This window comes from Anopheles bellator, chromosome 2, assembly GCF_943735745.2.
Source record: "Anopheles bellator chromosome 2, idAnoBellAS_SP24_06.2, whole genome shotgun sequence".
Lineage (NCBI taxonomy): Eukaryota > Metazoa > Arthropoda > Insecta > Diptera > Culicidae > Anopheles > Anopheles bellator.
Window position 1 is genome coordinate 74,384,195 of NC_071286.1, and position 13,689 is coordinate 74,397,883.

The window sequence follows — 13,689 nt, forward strand, 5'->3', positions numbered from 1 at the left end:
TACTACCTAGCGATTCCACCGAGGCGAGCGTCCAGGACAGCGCCGAACCGGACGCAACACCCCAACCTCCCTGTTGCTCGTCCACAACCCGCAGCGAACAGAAACCGACCGCCTCGGGCCCTGCAGTAAACGAGCAGCCTTCCGCAGCATCCGGCGGTTCGATACGGGCGTCAACATCATCCGCATCGAGTTCGCCCTCGTCCACGGCACTAGCGGCGCCGCGCCGAATATGCACACTCAAAGTGAAAATCTTTCTCATCAAGCATCTCTCTAAGTTGGTAGCGTGCAACAAAAAAATGTTCCTGCCCGTCAAATCCAGCACGTAAGTAATCGCGCTCCGAAATCACGGTCCCCTCGCCGGGGTTAGGCTTGGCCACTCCACTAGTGTCTAGACATCCGACTCGAGTGTGGCGCATCGCACCCGCCGAAGTACCTGACGTGGAGTGGACTTCAAAGGATGTCGATGATTTTCGTGTGTTTAGCCTGTGCACTCGATTCTGCTAACCCGTGACGAAGCATAGCTTTGGGTGTGGGCGTGTGAAGCTTGTTTGAAAAAAATCCAAAAAGAAGTTTTCATCATGTTTGTAGCCAAGGGCAAAAGGGCACAGGGAACTTTGGATGCAATTCCGGTTTACTCCATACTCTGAAGAACCGCCAAATAGGAGTACGACAATTTGAGAATCTGAAAAGAAGCTTCCTTCTATAACATTCCTCACCGAGTTGTTGCAACTGATCTGATCCCTACCTGCAGAAAGGTGTGCAGGTTCAGTGTGACACGCAGCACATTTCCCACCTGGATGCGCGTATCCTTCATTGTCCTACGGAGAAATAGAGAAACGAAAATCCGTGTATTACTGTGTTTCATAATCGACAAGGCGCATTATCCCACTCGCCCTTGCCTTTGCATAAAGAATATAGCGGCCTGGCTCGCGGGTTTGTCGAACGTGTAGTAGTTGGAAAAGCCGATAAATTCTGTAAACTTGTTGGTCTGCAAAAATAGAGTCAACCATTTCTACAGCTCGCGCGTTACAACTCTTGTCAACTCGTCCACAATACCTCGTACGAAATTTCATTGCCAACGCAGCAGAAGATGAGCACTTGCGAGGTCATCACGAGCAGATAGAGTGCATAGGACACCAGATCGGCCATCGTGACGTCATCGCCGGTGGCTTGCAGCAGCGTCATGCATATGATGATCACCGAGGCGCACACTTGGGCAAAGATGGACCCCTGAAATATGTCCTGCACTTCATCGATGAAACTACAGGGGCCGGCGATAGGCGAAAGCATTAAATCAAAACTCGCTTCCACGATCCGTACCGTACCTTAGAATGTCCTGGTGCAATATCACGCACTCGACCAACTCGCCATAGGGTTTTCCGTGCGCTCTCGAGTGGCGTTCAACCTCGCTCCGAATGGCTTTCCATTCGCGATCGCTTTCGAACGCCAGCAGCGACTCTTTCTTCTCCGGGCCAACACTATGCCCTATCTTTCTCACCATGCCACCCAAGCGCGCGAGCTGTCCCGTGGTGTGCAGCATGAAGCCGGAAAACATGGTGTCGGTGGAAAAGTTGTAGGTTGCGCTCATGAATATCCCGATCGTTTGGTAGAGGAACAGCAAGACGTAGGTCACATCCGAGTGGTGATAGTTGAACGGAAACCAGGCCGGAACAGGCAACCGGCGCTCGTTTTCGAACGCCGGCGATACCACCCACATGCAGATGGTGGTGTAGGCCATAAACGTGAGAAAGATCATCAGCCAGTAGACGTTGCTTATCGAGCGCAGGACGGGTCTGGAAAGAATGCCACCATCAAGTGGTTCAAGTGCTCCAAGCGCACGCCGGTTGCCAAATTACCCGTGCTCGTCGTGCCCCTTCGGATGGTACAGTGTGCAGTTCAGCTTACGGAGGCACCTCTGAATGCGCGGGATGTTGTAGTTAAACTTCTCCAACTTGTAGATCAGCGTAACCTGCGTCATCAGCACAAACATGGCGTTCGCCAGCTCCTAAGACGCAAATCCGTCAGTTACCGAACCTCGAACCTGTCCACGCGTATCACCCACCTTGATATCCTTCACATCCTTGAAGTATAGTGCTTGTGTCAGCGTGTACAGGTACATGAACAACACTCGCAGACCCCAACCGTAAGCGGTGTGCCGTAGGCGTGCTGCCCGATCGCCATCCTCCGGTGGCCATAGTCCGAGGAACTTCAAACACATCAACTGCAGCCGGAAGGAGTCACGACGATCGTACGGATTCCAGTGTGGATTGAGGCGTACCTTCAACATGGCCGTCCCACTGTGTGGCTGATGACTGCTACACTCTCCGATGGCTACTGCCGCTACTGGCCGCTGATCGGTGGCGATTCATTTTATAGACACTCGTTTAACGCGGAGTCTAGTATGCACCACAGGGTCATCATTAAAACTTTTCTACCACCCAATTACAGGGTCAGTGTGCTGTTTGTGGACCTCCTCAGGGTTCGGACCAAGATCAAAAGGGCATCATTAGGGAGAGAAGAAATTTTTAATGATCGACGAGTGGCCGCCGAATAGACATTTCAAGTGGCACCGCCTATTACAGTTCGTTAGTTTTAAAAACGACTAAAAAATTTATCACACCCTAAAGCAGTCCCGGTTTCGTACTAGCATTATATTTGAATAATAAATCGTTTTTTATTTATCTCGGCTCATTTGACAATGGTTTGAGCCAATTAGAAAATGGAGGTTACATGGTTACACAACAAAATCAATACTGTTACTGTGCGTTATTGTTAAAAAAAACTCGTGGACTCCAAATCTCCAACTTTGGTTCCAAATGCAGTCGATTAAACACTGAAACCAGCTGTAACGAAGCACTCAAAGACGCCTAAAGAAATATTTTCTATTAAAATTTATTCAATTTATGCATTATGCTTGGGCCGCGCAGTTTTAATCAACTTCTGTCAATATTGCTTCAATCATGAACTTTTGCATAAATCCGACGCCGACGACCCAGCCAGCTGGCAAGCGAGACCCATCTTCAGACCCGACCATCGCTGACACTAAAAACCGCATTCGGAAACCATCATCATGCTCCGGGCCGGTCGTCGGTTTTATTCGATTCCAACTGTAACGCTGGCGCCAACGGGCGGCGGCCCCCCGGAAAACCGTTCAGCATGACAAACAGAAACGAGAGTGGATTTAAGTTTCTGTAAAAACGCCGACGGAAGGAAAAACACAATGGAAACCCACCCAAAGTGTGTGGCGCCCGGCATGAGCATGACCAGCATGGCTCCGCAGACGGAGCGCAGGGAAAAGGAAAAACCATGTCGGTCGAAGGAGACACACATTTTTGCGCCATTTCCGCCCCCGGCCCGGTGTTGGGTGGAAAGTTTCCCACAGACGACGACAACTTTGCAACTGTCGCCATTCATTCTTTCGGCCCAACAGTTTGGTTGTGGAAGGACGTGTCGGGCTGTGGAATGCTACAATGGAATTAGGGGAGACAGAAATGGTCCGACCCCGGGGGATAATGGGCTTTCGTGGCGTACATTCATTTCATTGTACTGATTAAAAATGCATTTCATTTGGGATGTGGACGTGGACAAAGTATGCTCGCTTTTCAGAACATTCACTGTGCAGTTGGGAGGCGAACTGTTGCATAAAAACTGTTTTTATCGTAAATTTTAACGAATAGCTGTAATGTAATTTAATTTATCTATATTCTGTGAAAATCTGCCAATAGTAACCTACGCCATCGATTGATGGGATTGGGATGTTTGTCTTATTCGGTTATTGACCATTTTTCCAATCGACCCCTGCAGGTCCCCGGGAGGCAATGAAACAACGAACGGCGAAGATGTTACCACCGTAACATGCAACTCAACGCAAACACCGTGCGATCTGAGCCCACCGAACATGTCCAACGACGACATACTGCCCCAGGCCCACCACCAGAACCCCGGCCACTGCATAGCGTCCTTCTCCACCATCAACCGCATGAGACAGAACTCGCAGGTAGGTGCCCTGACCACCATTCCCCAGCCGGCAGCGGCCAGGCGTTGGCGTTGAAATCCCCGTCAGCCAACAGGTTCAACAGTCAAATTATGACAATCAAATTTGCGTATGTCCCTGCGCTCTCCCTTCGCTCACCCCGTTGAACCCGCCGCTCACCCGAGGGCACGGCCCAGCCGCAGTGGCGAACGCCGGTGCGCCGGCGGGGTCAAGTGGGAAACGTGAAACCGTTTCGCATCCCTGGCACCGGTTCAACGGGATTTTCATTTATGCACTTTGCGCGCCGACCGTGTTTTTCCGACCCGTAATTTGTTGCTGCTCTGCGCTCCGCGTGCCTCTTTGCAGCTTTGCGATGTGAGGCTCGAAGTGGCCGGCGAAGCGATCAACGCCCACAAAGTCATTCTCGCGTCGGTTTCACCCTACTTCTACGCCATGTTCAACGGTGAGTAGCTGGCGGGCGCCCCCGTCGGTCTGAAGTGGACGGAGTGGACCCCTCCCCCACTCGCAGTCGGCAGCCAAAAGGCCGGCTCAAGCCGGGCCGGTCGGTAATTGAGAATTCAATTATCACGCTCCGACACAGACCGACTCTGGTCGGCCTGGTCCGCTAAGTCCTGGCGAATAAATTGTTGGAAATATTGAATTTTGCAGATGACATGCTCGAGCGGAACTGCGACGTGGTTACACTGCACGATATTGACGCTTCCTCGCTGAAGCAGCTCATCGAGTACGCGTACAGCGGCGAAATCACCATCACCGAGGACAACGTTCAGGTGAGCCCGTGGCAACGTAATCCTAGCTCCCGAACGCATCTGACTCCGCATGTACTCCACCACCGCACAGGTATTGCTGCCCGCCTCCAGCCTGCTGCAGATACAGTCGGTGCGGGAAGCGTGCTGCAAGTTCCTGCTACGCCAACTGCACCCGTCGAACTGTCTGGGCATTCGTAGCTTCGCAGGTTAGTGTCCCGCTGCTGAGCTGATAAAGTAGTAAATCCTATTTAGTCAAACAGTCATCCTGCATGAACAACTACCGTTAGTAGTTGGGACACGTAAGGCCATTGAACGGATTATTACCACCGTGCGCACGGGCCACCGTGATCGCGGACTCTAATCCATCAAAACTGTCCACTTCCGTGGCTCTGTACGAGGCCTTACGACGTTTCAATGGTCTCGTCATACTCTGACCGTACCTCATAATTGCCGCGTCTGGCAATGACCACATGACGGCGGTCAATGGCAGACAATGTGCCGACACGCCGAACACGTGTTGCGGGTACACCGGCCATCCATGTGGCTGCGAGCCGTCGGGCGCAGACGTGCCCCTGCGATGGTGCAATAGGCCCCCCTCACCTCGTATGCATTTTAATTGAACATCGAACTCGAACCATCCCGATCCCGGAATGGAATGGGTGAGAACATTGCAATCTGCCAGATTGTTGGCACTCCCCGACGATTGATTAATTAGTCCGTTGGCCAGAAGGCGCACCGTTATAGGCACGAACAATAGACGATTAGGCCCACAGACAATGGCTAAGCAATTGTAGTAGGCAATGGAACGTGTCACAGTGTGTTGTCTGAATTTACTTAAAAGAAACCTGCCACGATTTACAAATCGATTGTGTAAAAATATGCCACAATCCTAAGCAACCTGCGCCCGGAGCACAGACGGTGGCTACTGCGATTGTGAATCAATTGATCCAACGAGAGGCCTTAGCCTTCCGTTTAATGGTGTTTTTCGTTGAAAATATGGTTCTTGTTCGAGGGTACCATCGGCAAAACAAATTTACGTCCAAAGTTGTCCGACCGCAGGGAGTTTGTCCTTTCTACGGTATGTTTTGGTTGTTTTTGTTTTTTGAGGCGGCGCACCCATTTTAACCACTTTTTTTTTATTTCGTACCAAACCGAAGGCCAAGGCCAGTGAGTGTAGCCGCAAAAACCGTGCTCAACTTTCGGAAAATTATGTTCCAACCGTACTCCAACCTGGGCCAAGGGCCTCTGCTTCGGGAAGCGATAAACAGTGAACAATATTGAGCTTTTGCGGGTTGGAAATTTAATGTCCGTCTGTGCCACGGGGGAATAGTGGAGGAATGTTTAGTCCACAGACATGATTTTCACGTGCCACTCCAAGCGATAAAGCGAATCAAAATTCCACTCACATACCGGACACGCGAGCCAACGCCCGGACAAATTGGGGCTCAATTGGTGGAACACAATTTCATTTCCATAATCGCCTCCATAATGCATTATCTCCAATAGTGGTCACTTAATGTCGGTGAAACTTTTGGCATCTCCTTCGGTGGGGCGATAAAATGGACACCTTTCGCCACCGGCGTATCAGTCCGCGCTCATCTATTCCGGCTTCCGTTCGCCTCTTTCCAGATGCCCACTCGTGCAAGGAGCTCCACTCCCGATCCCACCGCTACGCGCTCCAGAACTTCCAGCAAGTCGTCGGCACCGAGGAGTTTTTATTGCTAGGATTTAATGAGGTAAATAAACATTCACTTAACCCGGAATATGCGTCACAGGCGCCCACCAATATGGCCCCAGTGTCCCGTGTGCCGGAAGGACGAAACAAGTCATCCCGAAATGATTATGTTACCCGCCCATCGATGCGTACCGTTGAGCATTAAATAACGCAAACGAACAGCCCCAAAAGCGGGGTCCCCTTTTTCATACGTTTCCAGGTTGTTTTCGACTGTCCCGACTTTGTGTCCTTCCGGTGCCCTATCTTGTAGGCAGCATTCGGAAAATAGGTTTATTCGTTCTAACGATCCAAAAAAAAAACGGACCAGGGAGTTCACAGGGCCACAGTTCGGTAGCCGTACGGTAACCGAGGGGCCTTCGTTTCCCGGAAATGCATCGACCTCGGCCCCACCGTAGGGTGCGCGCTGTGGAAAATGGAAACCGTCCAATAAATTTTCCTGTAACGATCGAACGGCAAACATGAGCTTCCGCTAGGGCGACACACAGGACCCTGGCGCCCGAAAGGTGAAGAATCCTTGCAGCGTTAACACGCGAACTCGAAACGAGTGTTTGGTTGGATTTGTAATTTAAAACCAATCACTCCTATCGGCGGCCGTGCGATGGAATCGGTGTTTCGGTTGGAAACGATTTTAATTGATCGCTGCATCGAGATTGCCATCCCGTTCCGAGGTGTTATTGCCATCGGAACGAATGTAATCCTATTGATGCCAGTGGTTTTATGACGTTATGTAAACTTCGAAACAGGACCGTCCGCATCGGGATTGAATGGCTTTCATTTGTTTATCGATCATTTGAGTGTCAGGTCGTCCACTGAACTTATTTTGCATGTTTTTGGGGCTTCAGGGTTCTGAGCTTTCTTTCCAACCAGTGGCTATTAAAACCAATTTATCGCTCAATCTCGAACCCACTGTCCGGCTAGGTACAAGATTTGATATCAAACAGTCAGCTGAACATTTGCTCCGAGGAGAAAGTGTTCGTGGCCGTACTGAACTGGGTGAAGCACGATCTGAACGAGCGCAAAAAGCACATCTCGGAACTGATGTCGCACGTCCGGTTGCCGCTGGTGAACCGCGAGTTCCTAATGAACTGCGTCGAAACGGAAGCGCTGGTCCGCGAGGATCCGCACTGCAAGGAGTTGCTGCTCGAGGCCATGAAGTACCACTTGCTTCCGGAGCAGCGCAGTGCCCTCGTCAGCCAGCGTACGCTCGAACGGCGCCCGGAAGGGATGCGTTCGTACATCTTCGCCGTCGGCGGCGGAAGTCTGTTTGCGATCCACAACGAGTGCGAGTGCTACAATCCGAAGACGAACGCCTGGATGACCATTTCGCCGATGATTTCGCGCCGCTCCCGGGCCGGTGTCACGTCGCTCCGGAAGCTCCTGTACGTCGTCGGTGGGTACGACGGCGAGAACGACCTGGCGACGGCCGAATGCTACAATCCGCTAACGAACGAGTGGACCAACATTACGCCGATGGGCACGAAACGGTCCTGTCTCGGGACGTGCGCCTTCGACGGGCTGCTGTACGTGTGCGGCGGGTACGACGGGGCGTCCTGTTTGAGCAGCGTCGAACGCTACGACCCGTTGACCGGCGTGTGGACTTCGTGTCCGGCGATGAGCACCCGGCGCCGCTACTGCCGGGTGGCTGTGCTCGATAACTGCATCTACTCGCTCGGGGGCTTCGATTCGAGCAACTACCAATCGTCGGTGGAGCGGTTCGATCCGCGGGTCGGAAGCTGGTCGTCGGTGCCGAGCATGACGTCCAGGCGTAGTAGCTGCGGAGTGGCAGCCCTCGACGGCTATCTGTATTGCATTGGTGGCAGCGATGGCACCATGTGCATGCAGACGGGTGAACGATTCAACCTGCGGACCAACGCCTGGGAGCCTATCAGTGCCATGCACTCGCGAAGGTAAGCCACACGTTAGCAGGGTTTGGGTGCGAATTGATGGCCCCTTCATCCCGATACACTTCCCTCCACAGATCAACCCACGAGGTCGTCGAAGCGAACGCCTCCCTGTATGCGCTCGGCGGCAATGACGGCTCATCGTCCCTCAACTCCGTCGAACGGTACGAACCGAAGGTAAATAAGTGGACCATCGTCACATCGATGCTGACCCGCCGCAGCTCAATCGGTGCCTCGGTGCTGGAGTGCTTCAATCTCGAGCGCGGCCTACTGCAGACCAGCATTTGACCACTGACCAGCGCCAGTGATGCCGGAGCGCCCACCGGTGCCGGCAATTCACCGCCTGTTCAGGCACAATAACAGTTCTAGTGGTAATGGGGAAGAGCGCCAATTCTCATCCCCAGCGTGGCCCCGTTCGGTGGCCCCTTCGGAGCCCAGCAGCTTCAACGTAGCCAACATATTTCATCATCACCGTGTAGTGTGCATGTGTGTAGAGTGATAGCAAAACACGAACGTCGATCGAAGGATAGGTCAACGGTAACTTAGATAACAAATTTAAACAGCTAGCTAGCCAAAAAGAAGGTATGAATTGCTCCTGCAGAATTGCGCTGCAATCCATTGGTTTCCACAGTTTTCGGATGAAGTGCACCTGTCTTATGGCTTCAGTTACGCGTGTGTAGCTTCATTCGTAAATTGAATTAGATTTGAATGCCATTCGGTAAAATGCACGCTACACCGGAGATAAGATAATGCAGCGGGTTGATACAGATTGGTTGAACCGTTCAGCAAAGAGATGGTCATACTTGTGTGCGTAGCTTGCTAAGTGAACCGGTTCTGGAGTACGGTGTAATTAGTGTTGTGTTTTAGTTTAGGTATGTTTCGTTGTTCCACTTAGTGTTTAGAAAAAACGGGTTTTCAATTTGTTGATAATTATGTTGGTTAGGTTCTCTCCGCGTCTCTATCTCGTTGTTAAGTATTTGAAAGCTTCCACCAACGGGTACGGAGGCGGGAAAAAAATAATTTTAAAACCGTTTTGGCAAATATTCTACTTGCTTGACCTGATACTGCGTTTTTTCATAGTATGTTGAGTTCTCGTCATTCCATTGTTGCGGGGTATTTCCACCCTTAGAAGCTTTATTTTCCTTTTTACTATTCTCGATTTGGTCAGTTTGCAGCAAACAGTATTCTCATCTCTGCTGTCTTTCCTCTTTGTAGTAAAAACACTGTGATAATCTTATCGTTAAGAATGCATCAGCGCATCCCTTCTTCGCCGTGGTCGTGTGGTCATTGTTGAGCACACTTTCCGCGTGTTGTGAATATGAATCTTCTCAAACTTTTCTTTTTTCTCACCCACTCATATACTCCATTGAACGATTGCCAGGTAATACTGTGACTGGTTTTGTTATTAGTACTTATTTTAATTAATCTAACCGTTCTTTCATAAGTCTGCGTTCGGTTGTAGAGTGAACATGGTTAGTGTAGTTTTGCAGTTCGTCAAAAATGCTTACAAAAAAGAGAATCCAATGGTGGACCTTGAATGAATTTGAAAACCCCAGCTCGTAGGAACCAGTTGAGACAAACAATAGCTACTAACAGCCTTTAGCCACAATAGCTTCGACTACTTACGATGATAACCTATTTAATCAGCACATAACAATCAGCTAGAGAAGGAAACAGCTGCCGACCAAAATCGATGCACACGTCAGGAAATGAGCCGTGTCCACACGCTCGATACAGAACACTGCCATTTAACGGACTCTTGGAAAAAGCAGAAAATATGAAGACATATTGAATACGTAATAAGCAAACACTTCGATTGTTCTTCAACACTTTACTGCCATTGCGACCGTAGCCACATAGAAAGACATTTAATTAATGTTCAAACAAAACAAGACTCTAACTAAGCTGCAAAGAATACAGTTAAACGGGTTTATACAACTTTATTACGCGACACCAGTTCCGCCGTAAAGCAGTGACCATTTTCCAGCTGAGGTATCTTACGCTCTTTCGTTCACGAATCGCTCATCATTGTTCAACTTTAGTCAATGTACGTTATTGGAAAAAGGCATAGCATCTGCTAAGTATCGAACTGTAGCGTAACGGATCAAAATTAAAATCAAAACATTACAAAACATAACAGTGCAACGGGTGTTTCGGTTAAATGCACGTTGGTGTGGTCCGAAAGAAATTCATCGCTGTCCTTGACACGCTACGTTACTACTTACAGGACGTTCCCTTTCAAGCGATCGACCGTCTCTTCGGCGATTACTTTTATCAAGCTTTCGTCGTACTGTTCTGCGATACGGCCGTCGGGACGACTCACCGGAGCAGGGCTGGTGGCCGTTGATTGCTCCACCACAAAAGGTGCCGAGGACAAAAACCAACCACCCTGCTGCTGTCCACCTGGATCGTTAACGGGCGGTTACCAGAGGGAGGCAAAAACGAAAGAAATAAATAATATACAAAGAAAATGTAAGTAAAATGGTTATTACAAATATAAAACGATCCTTCCTCCGGCACGCGTCCGCAACGATCATCCGGGTGTTTGATTTTTCTTTCGCACGAATCCTCAAAATAAAGACGAAATTTATGTTTAAACCGCCACCACCTTGGGTGATCGGTAGTACGAAATGAACCAGACCTTTCGAATTCTATTTTATTTCGCCCACAAAATGCATCTTAACTACTATTAGACACTAAACAAAATGCAAACCGACGCCTTTCTCGAACGCACGATTCCCAGGGATTGCAGGTCACTTCAACGTCACGTTCCAACCGGTCACTGGGACACTCCACAATCAATCTGTGTTGCACACAAACTTCTTTTTCTATTTTAGTCAGCAGCAGCGTCGATAAGAAACGAAAGCCTGGCACAAAAGACACCGCGCCACGCACAATCAATTCTCGATCAAGTCGAACAAAATCGCTGCACTTAATTCATTTGACGATTTTCCCGGCGATCTTTGCCACTGGTTTTGCACGCTGCCGGAGGAAGGATGAAGAAAGATCACTGCTGCACACGCCGATTTTCGAGGGGTTACACGATTGGCTACGTTCGATTCGCTTCCCTCAGTTCCCGACAGGGTAGCGCTCGTTTTAATGATGGTAGACTTTGTTCACGGTTCTATCGGATTTGGGTGATTGTATTTTAGTTTCCCGCATCACTCAGGCGCTTATTTCCCTATGATAATGGAGCAAATAAAAATTAAATGTTAGCAACTGAATAGATTCTACTTCCAATATCTACTGCCACAGTGTTCAAAAAAATAATTAATTCAAGTCCCATACAAAGAATCTATAATTCAATGATGGATGGTTGTTAAATAGATTTAATGCCTTTACAGACAAAGTTATTCTACGATGCAACGATTCTTTTATTGGTTAAGTTAATTTCTAGTTACAACACTACAACCGCTCCCTGGCACTTTTGAAGGACGAAAAAGGAAACGACGGCACAAGGCTATGTTAAGCTCTTTGGAAACTCAATTCTCAAATCAATTTTTCGTTAAATGCTATTATTTGAAAGCCCTTGGTTCTTGCGGTTCAGTTTCACGGGAAAGTGTTTACTTGGGCGAATGGGAATCTAGATGGAGGCTGAAAACCCCCAAATCCGTGAATTGTGGCCTCTTCGTTGGGCGTGTTAGTTGTTGCTGAGTGTTCAGACGGGGTTAGTGGAGCCTCCGCAACCGAAGGCGACAGTAAATCTCATTTCTTACTTGAAACTTTCTTCGACATATCGTCGAAGGTGTCGTCCTGGATGTTCAGCATCAGACTGTTGGCGGAGAGGTAGACACGGTTCTGAGAGTTTGCGATCTATAAAAGAAACGTGAGAGATGAAACGGACATCGCCTTGCTATAATCACTCACTCATACTTACCGTTCTGGCAATGTTCTGTGCGGCACGGATCTTCCGCAGCTTCAGGTAACCGGGATTCTCCCCCACGGCAATACCCAACATTTTGGCCGCCTCGGCTTCACCCTCCGCCTGAACAATTTTCTGTTGCCGTTCCTGTTTCGCGCGTTCCACCAAAAACGCTGCCCGTTGTGCTTCTTGCTGTGCCACCTGCTTGCTTTCGACGGCCGCCGTGTACTCCTTGCCGAAGCTCAGCTCGGTAAGCGAAACGTCGTCGAGAATAATGTTGAAATCGGCGGCCCGTTCCACCAGTTCGCGCCGAATCAGCAACGAAACCTGCTGCCGCTGGGTAATCAGCTGCGATGCATTGAACTTGGCCACGACACTCTTCAGCACCTCGTTACAGATCGAGGGCAGCACCTTTTCGTCATAATCCTGACCGAGCTGGCGGTACATGACGGGCAGTTTACGGGAGTCCGGTCGCGACAGTACACGCAGCGAAATGTTCACCATCTGCAAATCCTTCGACCCAGTCGGGGAGGAAATCTTGCGCGGCCGCGAGCGGATGTCGTAGATAATCGGGTACTGGAACCACGGCATTCGGAAGTGCAATCCCTCGGCAAACACATCATCGCCGACTCCGCCGATACGGTTGAAAATGATCGCACGATGGCCACCTTCGACTGGAAGTACAATTGACCGCACATGTGAGTCGATAGCACATTGAGAACAGCAAAAACATAGAAAGCTACATGCTCCGGAAGGGAACGACGATGTTGATTATGTAATGCACCCATTGCGTCTGGCGATTAAAATGAAACATCTAAACCGGTTTGTTTAAACATTGAATAATTACCAGAAAACTATTCTTCAATTAAACGAATCGAACGCAAGGGAAGAAAGTTCTATGTAGTACAATTTACAACGCAAATACTCAACCCGGTGTCGGGAATAGAGGTTAGGTTGCATCATTCTCTCGTTCCCATGATGGAAAGGATACGCCGCTAACCCTTGCCCGTTAGCTTACCCGTGTACATGGAGTTTTTGATACCGTAAACTGCAGCACCAACCACGGCCAGTACTTTCAGACCCGTCGTAAGTCCGGGTGGACCACCTTTGCCGAATTTTCCGGCCAAATCATTCAGTTTGCTTTGTGCCATGTTGATTTGTTAGCTTCCTCGTAAATGAACTGGAAAAAACGCAAAATGTGCCCAATTATAGAAGTGGAAACTTTCCGCGACTGGATGATAAACTTTTGGGTGATGAAAGTAATAAAGTGTAGCCAGAAATTGATAACAAATTCTTGACCTTACAGAAATACACACCTTTCGGCGAACAATTGCACCGAAACACAGCCGAAGTCATGCACTAGCTATTCGAGCAGCCCATCGCAACCGATGTGACAGTCGAGCAGCTGGATCCAACCCTGGCAAAGGGCTGTTGAAAAGGCTGTTGCA

General features: G+C 49.4%; 3 protein-coding genes across 4 annotated transcripts; 1 reads left to right on the forward strand and 2 right to left on the reverse strand.

The window, feature by feature from the left end:
• Positions 1-296: 296 nt before the first annotated feature.
• LOC131209369 (kelch-like protein 17) lies at positions 297-8,667 on the forward strand. The gene is made up of 8 exons (XM_058202423.1): positions 297-322; positions 3,805-3,997; positions 4,340-4,436; positions 4,643-4,764; positions 4,835-4,949; positions 6,373-6,479; positions 7,397-8,385; positions 8,457-8,667. The coding sequence occupies exons 1-8, from the start codon at positions 297-299 to the stop codon at positions 8,665-8,667; spliced, it is 1,860 nt and encodes a 619-aa protein (XP_058058406.1).
• LOC131209370 (odorant receptor Or1-like) lies at positions 632-2,287 on the reverse strand. The gene is made up of 7 exons (XM_058202424.1): positions 2,063-2,287; positions 1,857-2,005; positions 1,326-1,793; positions 1,057-1,261; positions 900-988; positions 746-818; positions 632-682 (listed from the first exon to the last, which is right to left on the reverse strand). Exons 1-7 carry the CDS (start codon positions 2,285-2,287, stop codon positions 632-634), a joined length of 1,260 nt encoding a protein of 419 aa, XP_058058407.1.
• A 1,642-nt stretch (positions 8,668-10,309) lies between the features above and the next one.
• Positions 10,310-13,604, reverse strand: LOC131212868 (prohibitin-2). 2 transcript variants are annotated; one of them, XM_058206923.1, is made up of 5 exons: positions 13,558-13,604; positions 13,260-13,421; positions 12,257-12,915; positions 12,096-12,192; positions 10,310-10,782 (listed from the first exon to the last, which is right to left on the reverse strand). In XM_058206923.1, exons 2-5 carry the CDS (start codon positions 13,390-13,392, stop codon positions 10,601-10,603), a joined length of 1,071 nt encoding a protein of 356 aa, XP_058062906.1. In that variant the 5' UTR covers positions 13,393-13,421; positions 13,558-13,604; the 3' UTR covers positions 10,310-10,600. The 2 variants fall into 2 exon arrangements, with proteins under 2 accessions (XP_058062906.1, XP_058062907.1); XM_058206924.1 differs by lacking the exon at positions 10,310-10,782 and adding an exon at positions 10,972-11,560.
• Between the last annotated feature and the right edge of the window lie 85 nt (positions 13,605-13,689).